The sequence below is a fragment of the Barbus barbus genome (assembly GCF_936440315.1).
Source record: "Barbus barbus genome assembly, chromosome: 17".
Classification (NCBI taxonomy): Eukaryota; Metazoa; Chordata; class Actinopteri; order Cypriniformes; family Cyprinidae; genus Barbus; species Barbus barbus.
The window spans coordinates 5,208,705-5,219,320 of record NC_136745.1 but is presented as its reverse complement, the minus strand read 5'-3'; the positions used below and the strand labels follow the sequence as shown (position 1 = coordinate 5,219,320).

Here is a 10,616-nt window from a genome sequence, read left to right as displayed (position 1 = left end):
GTGTGCCAAGTTCTTAGAATTTTATTTTCTGTATTGGTTTCAAATCTTGTTGATTTAAAATGTCTTTATACCATTTTTTAATTAAGTGTGCTTTTCTGTTGTATCGTCCTGATATATTTTTGACTTTATGTCCCCCAAAAATGGCTAAATAAATTCTAATCCAGAAATTAAAAAGTTACTCATTACAGATGCATTCAAGTAATTGTATGTATAAATTTCATTTTCAATAAATAGATCTGGACAAAATGTGCCAAGTCATTTTATTGTAGGCAGAAATGAAACTTTTTATTTTATTTTATTTTATTTATTATTTTATTTACTTTACTTACACTCTTAAAAATAAAGGTGCTTCACGATTAACCTTTTGTCTAAATGGTTTCATAAAGAACATGTGGCCACAGATGTGTCAAATTTGCTCATCAGCATTTTCATATTTGTGTATGTCATCACTTTAGAACATCATAAGATATATAATGACACTTTCCCAAAAAGGGGAACTATTAGAATGAAATAGACTTTACCTAAATATAACCTCAAAGCCTGAAACTTCTCATCTCAGTCCAAAGGACTGCTCTGACTGCAATGCTGAGAATGTTTTATTGACTCTTCTATGTCCAAACCTGTTAGTTTTATGACTAGACACTTTTCTAAACCTGTGCTCAGCTACAGTACTATAGCAGTACTATCTTCGTTTATGAAAGACCAATCATAAGTGTAACAGAGACAGACAGATCTTATGACACATCTAAATCTGTCCCCATTGTAGCCTATATTCTATGAATACTTTTTTTTTATTATTATTATTTTCTCCCTCATCTCATTTGCCTTTGGCCTTGCCTACTCACACTCTTTCCTGTACAGTCCGTTTTAATTATTTAATATGGTAAATGTCACAATAGAATATAGATAACATATCAAATGTTGAAAGTGAGACATTTTGAAATGTCATGCCAAATATTGGCTCATTTTGGATTTCATGAGAGCTACACATTCCAAAAACGTTGGGACAGGTAGCAATAAGAGGCTGGAAAAGTTAAATGTACATATAAGGAACAGCTGGAGGAACAATTTGCAACTTATTAGGTCAATTGGCAACATGATTGGGTTTAAAAAGAGCCTCTCAGAGTGGCAGTGTCTCTCAGAAGTCAAGATGGCAAGAGGATCACCAATTCCCCCAATGCTGCGGCGAAAAATAGTGGAGCAATATCAAAAAGGAGTTTCTCAGAGAAAAATTGCAAAGAGTTTGAAGTTATCATCATCTACAGTGCATAATATCATCCGAAGATTTAGAGAATCTGGAACAATCTCTGTGCGTAAGGGTCAAGGCCGGAAAACCATACTGGATGCCCGTGATCTTCGGGCCCTTAGATGGCACTGCATCACATACAGGAATGCTACTGTAATGGAAATCACAACATGGGCTCAGGAATACTTCCAGAAAACATTGTCGGTGAACACAATCCACCGTGCCATTCGCCGTTGCCGGCTAAAACTCTATAGGTCAAAAAAGAAGCCATATCTAAACATGATACAGAAGCGCAGGCGTTTTCTCTGGGCCAAGGCTTATTTAAAATGGACTGTGGCAAAGTGGAAAACTGTTATGTGGTCAGATGAATCAAAATTTGAAGTTCTTTTTGGAAAATTGGGACTCCATGTCATCTGGACTAAAGAGGACAAGGACAACTCAAGTTGTTATCAGCGCTCAGTTTAGAAGCCTGCATCTCTGATGGTATGGGGTTGCATGAGTGCATGTGGCATGGGCAGCTTACACATCTGGAAAGGCACCATCAATGCTGAAAGGTATATCCAAGTTCTAGAACAACATATGCTCCCATCCAGATGTTGTCTCTTTCAGGGAAGACCTTGCATTTTCCAACATGACAATGCCAGACCACATACTGCATCAATTACAACATCATGGCTGCGTAGAAGGAGGATCCGGGTACTGAAATGGCCAGCCTGCAGTCCAGATCTTTCACCCATAGAAAACATTTGGCGCATCATAAAGAGAAAGATGCGACAAAGAAGACCTAAGACAGTTGAGCAACTAGAAGCCTGTATTAGACAAGAATGGGACAACATTCCTATTCCTAAACTTGAGCAACTTGTCTCCTCAGTCCCCAGACGTTTGCAGACTGTTATAAAAAGAAGAGGGGATGCCACACAGTGGTAAACATGGCCTTGTCCCAACTTTTTTGAGATGTGTTGATGCCATGAAATTTAAAATAAACGTATTTTTCCCTTAAAATTATACATTTTCTCAGTTTAAACATTTGATATGTCATCTATGTTGTATTCTGAATAAAATATTGAAATTTGAAACTTCCACATCATTGCATTCTGTTTTTATTCACAATTTGTACAGTGTCCCAACTTTTTTGGAATCGGGTTTGTAAATTACTGTACTGTTATAAAGCACATCTTGAATGACGACCAATCAAGACATCAAGACAGTTATTAATCTTAATTGTAATAATAATAATAATAAATGTATTTTAATTTAAATGACCCCACAAGGATAGCAAAACTGGGGGGTGAGGATTGGCCTGTACGAGGTGAAAAAAAAAAACTAAAAAAAAAAACTACATTATGTTTACCTGAAAGTGTAAAAATGCAAAGAAAAATGTTTTCTGTAAGGGGTAGCTATAGGTTTTATGGTTAGGGGTTAGAAAATGGTTACTATAAAATCTATGGAAAGTCCCCACAATTCACAAAAACCTAACGTGTGTGTGTGTGTGCATGTTTATGTGGTTTATGAGGACACAAATTTGTATAATGACATGGGTATGACAGAGGTATTGCAATATGAAGGTGGTTTATGAGGACACTGCCTATGTCCCCGTAATTCAAAAGGCTTAAAAAAACATACTAAATGGTGTTTTTTTGAAAATCTAAAAATGCACAAAGTCTCCTGTGAGGGCTAAGTTTAGGTGTAGGGTTGGTGTAGGGCAATAGCACACACAGTTTGTTCAGTATAAAAACCACTACGTCTATGGAGAGTCCCCATAAACCACAAAAACCAACATGTGCGTGTGTGTGCGTGTGTGTGCGTGTGTGTGCGTGTGTGTGTGTGTCTGTGTGTGTGTGGGTTAATGTTACAGCACGACTTCGAAAGGTTGTGAAGTGATGGCAGAGTAAATATATGTACATTTGGTGCCCTTTTCTGATCTGAACATACATCCACTTTGTGGGAGATATTGGAGTTCTTCTACAACCAACCAACTGTAGAACCAATTCTGTTAAGCTGTTAACAGATTTTAAATAATCGATCCCAAAAACCAAAAATTACCACTACAAATTAGACTGACCATATTGACCATATTGGCGTTTATTCATAGCATCTTAGCTGCACCAATATTAACACCAAATCTTTTTTCATTGAATTTAAGGTTGACGTGTTTTTTTAACTCATTAAATCATTTAATTAAATAAAAAGCAAAAATGTGTTACATGTGTTAATACAGAGAGGTGAGCACAGAGTGGATGATAGAGAGGGAGGTGAAGGAAGACAACAGATAATCTTGGGCAGTGAGTGAATGAGAGCAAAGATAGCAGTTTATTTTTAAAACCATCTGCTTTGTGTTGAGGGAGACGTTCCTCTAAAGGATAAGAAGAACTATACATGTCCACCGAGATAATGAACCACAGTCTGCTTTGATAAAGAAGTGCGCAAAGTGAAAGTGTTAGATGAAGTCCAAAACTCTCATTTTCAAACTGCTATTTTGATCACATTCACATAAAACTTGAAACAGCATCAAGAAACCATCTTTGGGAATGTCAGAGAAGATTTAAAGTTTTGAGCACAACGTCCCATAAAATTACACAAAACTGAATAACTGGAAACATTAGTATGAGGGGGCTATGATATTTTATGATATATATAGTAACATATTAGAACCTAACGTGTACATTTTAGCACCTAAATGGTAGTACCTTCTAAGTGTACCGCCCCATGACAACTTTTGTACATTTTATCTTAGAGTGTGTGAGTATATGCAAGTAAGGTCCAAAAAGATTAAGCCAGTTCATATTCAATTAATAGATTAAAGGCTATTTCTGTGATTAACGTTTGTCTGTACAGTATGTTGGATGTGCGTCAATACTGTTTATTCCTACTACGTGTGTGTGTGTGTGTGTGTGTGTGTGTGTGTGTAATGTTGTGTATTGGTTACCAGCACTAACAGCTGCTCAGTGGGTCTCTCTGAGCCAGTGTTACACTATTTCTGGAGTGTGTGTTGTTTAAAAGGTCAGACAGAGACAGAAGTGGGGGAGAGGAGGTTAGGGGAAAAAGGAAGAAGAGAGCGAGAGAGACCAAGAAAATCAGAAGAAAGACAGAGGTGAAGAAGTAAGAAGACTGTCTGTCAGTTCAGTGATTACTGTAGTTAGACTGGAGATTCATCTGAATCCAGATTCATCTGTTCAAATGGAGGACTCAGAGAATATCGCTGTGACCCGTGAGACAAAGGTAATTAGTGACCAGGTAAGTGCTGCAGTGAATTATAATGTGATTCTCTCTCTATTTCAGTTCCTATATTTCTCTCACTATCTCACATTAACCCTCATGTTCTCTCTGAGAGACCCCAAGACCCCCAAAAAGAGACCCCAAGACCCCCCAAGTTTGCAAATGTTTTGAATTTTTAAGATAGCTAACCATTTATTGACAATAAACAAATTAACTTCACACGAACAATATGATAAATATTATGTTACTTTTGAGTACAGAGACCTGCCATATAAAATGTGAGTAAATGCAATGATTTATCATGCGCATAGATGTGACTGTAGAGAGATACATTCCGGTGGTTTATTTGGTTGATTTTCATCTCTTTTACTATATTTGTTTAAAATGTGTTACGCTGGGGTAAAATTGACCATAAACATAATCAAGATCACTTGTAATTAACCACGTATTCATGCCAGTCAGATTTCTGGAATATCCTTCCTTACAACAGAAAGTTGAAACTTAATAATTATATATATATATATACTGTATATTTATTTAGATATATATATATATACATATATATTATTTATTAGATGAGATCTGTTTAAGTCAAGGGACTTAATTTGAAGGGAAATAAGTGGTTTATTACTGATTTACTTCAATACACTAACAAATGGTGTAGAAAATATATCAGAAATTACTAGTAAATAAACAATAAACAGCAGTAACACACTGAATGACACATTGACATGACACATTGATGTAGAAAAAATGAAATAATATTTTCTTGTAAAACGTAATACAATAATCTTTGTTTTATTTACAATTGTTTTATTTATTTATTTTGTTTTATTTAAAAAAAAAATATATATATATATATATATTTTTTTTTTTTTATTATTTTTTTTTTACACCAAATATACCGTAAAACTGATAAGCAGTCCACAGAATATGAGGCAGATGCTTTCCCACCATAGTTATGTAATGAATGCATGCATTATGTTTGGTGTCATCACTTGTTCTCTCTCTCTCTCTCTCTCTCTCTCTCACACACACACACACACACACACGCTGTCTTGCATTCTGAAGTTGCTATGTACAGAATGTTTGCACTCCAAGTAAAAAACTTATAATGACAATATTATGTAATTATTATCAGGAGTGCTATCACATTGATAATTTTGCTGGTTGCATGTGGTAATTCGATATGAGAACACATTTACTAATGCTCACTCGCCCACCTGCTCATTTAGTGGAATGCTACAGCTCTTTTTACAACTGGTGAGTCATGACCTCATGTGACACCTGGGACAGCTCCTCTAAACACAAACACACACACACACACACACACACACACACGAGAGAGAGAGAGAGAGAGAGACAGAGAGAAACACAAACACTGATGTTACCTTAAATCAAACTGAGAACATTGATGAAAAAGTGATTTGACTGATTGACAAGACAGTATATACTTCCTGATATAACAGATCTTCACAAAAGGTTGGAAAAATAAATACTATACCAATTAAATTACAGGCTACTAATTTAGAGTCTTTCTGTTTATGCTTTTGTATAGCAGTGTTAGCTACATATGTGACCCTGGACCACAAAACCAGTCATAAGGGTACATTTTTCAAATTGTTTATCTGAAAGCTGAATAAATAAGCTTTCCACTGATGTATGGTTTGTTAGGATATTTGGCTGAGATACAACTATTTGAAAATCTGGAATCTGAGGGTGCAAAAAAAAATAAAAAATTAAGAAAATCACCTTTAAAGTTGTCCAAAAGAAGTTTTTAGCAATATTACTTAGAATATTACTAATCAAAAATTACGTTTTTATAGATTCACAGCAGGAAATTTACAAAATATCTGCATGGAACATGATCTTTACTTAATGTCCTAATGATTTTTTGCATTAAAAAAAATATATAATTTTATAATTAACTATAATTTTGACACATACAATGTATATTTGGCTATTGCTACAAATATACCCGAGCAACTTAAGACTGGTTTTGTGGTCCAGGGTCACATATAATGAACAGTAGCCTGCTATTATAATCAGTTAGCAATATGCTGGTTAATTGACTAGGTTAATTGAATGCTAAACTAGAAGCTAACTAGTTAATACTATAGTGTTGTCCCAATTCCACAACTGCGACATATAAGTGCATGGAGTGACTGACATTCCACACTTTTTAATTAAGTGCATCTTCTGGGTCCCTGAGGTGTACCTACTTTTTCTTTTTGGAATTTTCAGTGTCAACACAAACAGTGCTTTATGTTTATAACCACTTACAACCTGCTTACAAACTATTAATAAAAAATAATAATAATAATAAAAACATAGAGTGATGTTATTAAACTTTTGTCATATTTAATATATATATAAAACTGGCTGGTGTAGCCTACACACTGTAGAGATACACTGTGATTGGTAATTTTGTACTTTTGCATCATTTTTTGTTTGGAATGGGCTCTTCACAGGAAGCCAAACATGTGAAGTCTCCAGAGACAAAATGTGTTGCAGAATCAGAGCCAGGAGGTGGGACTGATACTACGGAGGGTGGAGCTCATGAGAACAACAAAGAAAACCATGAGAACACAAAAACTGAAGCCAATGACAGTGAGGCATGTGAGCGAGAGGGCGGAGTCACAGAGAATGCCAACATCCTGGAAGAGAAAGAAGAACAAGAGAAGGATATCAAAGAACATAAACCTGGAGAACAAGAAAAAGAGACAGGGGTAAATGAAAACAAAGAAAGCGAGGTCGAAGAAGAAGAAAAGAAGAGTAACAACGACCCTGACAGGAAAGAGAATGATTCCTGCAACAAAGAGGGACAACTTGAGGTAAAGCACAAAGAAGAGGACAAGAGAACAAAAGAAACTGAAGGCAAAACTGAAAATAAAGATGAAAGAGAAACCAAAGAGAAAAAAGAGACTAAAGATGATACCAAGAACAAACCAGAAAATCTGCGAAGAAAAAGCGGAACAGCTCCATCCTCTGCTCTTAGAGCCCCCACCAGGTCATCTGCTCGACCCTCGACCAGAAGAGATGCCATGGCCAAGTTTCAGAAGGACCAGTAAGCCATCTCACTAACATGATATTTTTCTTTATCATTAGCATCAACCTCATAATCATATGGCTCACTGTCACAAAACCATGTGCTTTGAAGTTTTGATCACCCACACATTTGTTAAATTCTCTATTTAACGAAAAAAATTAAAAAATAAAAAATAAAACAACAAACAAAAACAATGGCTCACTGTCACAAAACCATGAGCTTTGAAGTTTTGATCACCCACACATTTGTTATATTCTCTATTTAACGAAAAATAAAAAAAAATAAAAAAAATAAAAAAAACAAACAAAAACAATGGCTCACTGTCACAAAACCATGTGCTTTGAAGTTTTGATCACCCACACATTTGTTATATTCTCTATTTAATGTAAAAAAAATAATAAAAAATAAATAAAAAATAAAAACAACAAACAAAAACAAAACAAACCTGGCATCTTCAGCAATGAATTCTGTTTATTAAATAGGTCTATTTGTTCAGTAGTATCTCTCCGCCGTTGCTGTTGGATTTGTAGTCTGCTGTATCTTGAGGGTGAATAGCATATGTTGGTGTGTTGTAGGACTCCAGGTGTCAGAAACTTTAAAGTTCAACGGACATCTATAGGTATGGCTGGTGGAGCATCAATTAAACAGAAAATTCTGCAGTGGTGCAGGAACAAAACACAGAAGTATGAGGTAAACTAAAGTTAAAACTTCCTAAGAAACACAAATTTTGTAAACACTCTTAAAAACAGGTTATAATCAGAATGTTAAATGATCGAAGTACTCAAGATCCCTATATGCTTTAGTCAGAGTGGATGCCATATTGAATTTTATATGGGAATTTTTAAGTATTTTTGAGAGTATATGCTCACCAACAAAACTACATTCGTTAGTATGAGCAAAGCACATTAGGCTAGTATGACCATAGTGGAAGTTTTCCTGGGAGATCTAGTTATTTTTGTAATATTTTGTATCTCAAAGGGTGTCAACATAGAAAACTTCTCTTCTTCCTGGAGTGATGGCCTGGCTTTCTGTGCACTCGTTCATCGCTTCTTTCCTTCTGCTTTTGACTTCTCCTCCCTCAAAGCAAGTGAACGGGAGAAGAATTTCACTCTGGCCTTCAGTACAGCAGAGTATGTTGATGTTTGAATGTGTGTGTAAATATGTAAATATGTGAGCAGTATTGCATTATGGCAAAAAGATGTGGTGTGTGAAGATAAGAAGAGTATTTTTGTGCATTTTGGTTTCATATGTAGCTGTCAAACATCTGAGAGTCTGCTGTTAATATAAAACAAACAATCTCTCTTTCAATTCCAGATCTCTTGCTGACTGCTGCCCCCTTTTGGAAGTGTCTGACATGTTACTAATGGGCAACAATCCAGATTCTCTGTGTGTTTTTACCTATGTACAGGCTCTCTGTCATCACCTCTCAAAGATAGAGAAAGAGAGGAGGGAAAACGAGAGCATGGAGAAGGACAAGAACAAAGAAGAAGATCAAGGGGTTTCTGAAGGAAATGCAGATGGAGAGAGGGATGCGATTAAACAAAATGAGGAGACAGAGAAAAATGGATCAGATTCTGACAGGAAGACAGAACAAGAGACAGATCAGAATGAAAACATAATAAATGTAGATGCGGTGGATGAAAAATAGAAAAACTGAAAAATGAAAGAAAAAGGAAAGAGGAGTGTCAGAATAATTTTGTTGTCATAATCTGCTTTTTTGAAGGTATGGATAGTGATTTTTGTTTCTAATGTGGATGATAACTGTGTTATTCTATGTTGAGTTGTTTGGGATTATATACAGTAGGTATTTCATTATACAAATTTTAATTTCCTCAAATGCTTGAACATGTGACTTTTATTATATTTCCGGGCCTATAAATTAAGTTTTGGTTTTACTACTGACTTCAAATTCTCATCTCACATTGTCCTCTGACAAACTGTACAATGTTTCATGGCAAAAGAGCCCTCAAAATATTAGCTCTGAACCTACTCGCTCTGAACACTAGCAAAGCTGTGTTAGCAAAGCTCTGTTGTTGAACTAAAATTTAGAAAGTGATGCTAGATGTCTCCACAGTATTTGCATTATTAATTGTTCACGGCATTGTTACATTCTGTGTTACTATCACCTAAATAAACAGCTATTTAAAATTTTAATTTAATTTTATGTTTAAGGGTAATTCTTCAATTAGGGGAACTTTTGAAGTGTAAGTTTAAAGGGTGGTTCATAATAGATACAATTTATTTTTCTTGTTTTATTGCATAAAAGGGTAAATATGTAACAATTTGTGCATTTTAGGCTTGTCCCTCAGCCAGAGTTTTAGCTTTCTCTTAAACAAATTAATAACATTTATTTAATAATATAGTTATTATAGTTTATATAATATATAAATATATTTTATTACAGTTTAATGAAACAAGAATGCAAATTAATTTTCATGTTGCTCTAAACCTATGTTTTTTTTTCTATTATCAAAATGGACGTTATCTAGTCAATTAAATACATTTCATATTTTGTATATTTAATATTGTCATTACTATCACATGTCAAGATAAGGAGGAGCTTAGTTACGTGGGCTATATGTTTTCAAATACATGTTCAAATAAGATTACCTCATTCTGAATTGGAAATGTGGTGCTTGGCACCTCTTCTATGCAGTGTTCTCCATTACACGTTTTACATTTCTCTACACATTTCACAGTTAACATTCTGCGTACTTCAGAAGTGATAAGTATGGCAGTATTGATCTGAACACAGCCCTAGTGTTGTTTACATCAGTGGATGTTAACTCTGGTCCTGGGGACCCAATGCTCTGCACATTTTGTATGGCTCTCTTATAGATGGAGCTTCATGGAGCTCCTAGTGTGCTAATGATCTGTGTGATCAGTGGGTCCAATACTCTTTTTTTTTTTTACAGCAGTGTTGCATTACTCAACTTATAACAAGTAAAAGATACCATTTGATATATCAAAGTCAAATGGTTACAAAACCAAAAAGTAAACTGATCCCGAAAGACTGTAATTAATCCAGTCATCCACAATAACCCTTAAGAACAGAGAACATCGCTCTCTCTCCTGTTTAATTTTTTGTAGGTCACAGAGTGACTT

At 35.0% G+C, this 10,616-nt stretch overlaps 1 protein-coding gene across 2 annotated transcripts; it reads left to right on the top strand.

The window, feature by feature from the left end:
* The first annotated feature begins 4,125 nt into the window (after positions 1–4,125).
* Positions 4,126–9,668, top strand: LOC306883334 (uncharacterized protein). 2 transcript variants are annotated; one of them, XM_079438517.1, is made up of 5 exons: positions 4,126–4,465; positions 6,934–7,529; positions 8,087–8,201; positions 8,490–8,641; positions 8,826–9,668. In XM_079438517.1, exons 1-5 carry the CDS (start codon positions 4,424–4,426, stop codon positions 9,157–9,159), a joined length of 1,239 nt encoding a protein of 412 aa, XP_079294643.1. In that variant the 5' UTR covers positions 4,126–4,423; the 3' UTR covers positions 9,160–9,668. The 2 variants fall into 2 exon arrangements, with proteins under 2 accessions (XP_079294643.1, XP_079294642.1); XM_079438516.1 differs by having other exon boundaries at positions 4,250–4,480.
* Positions 9,669–10,616: the final 948 nt, after the last annotated feature.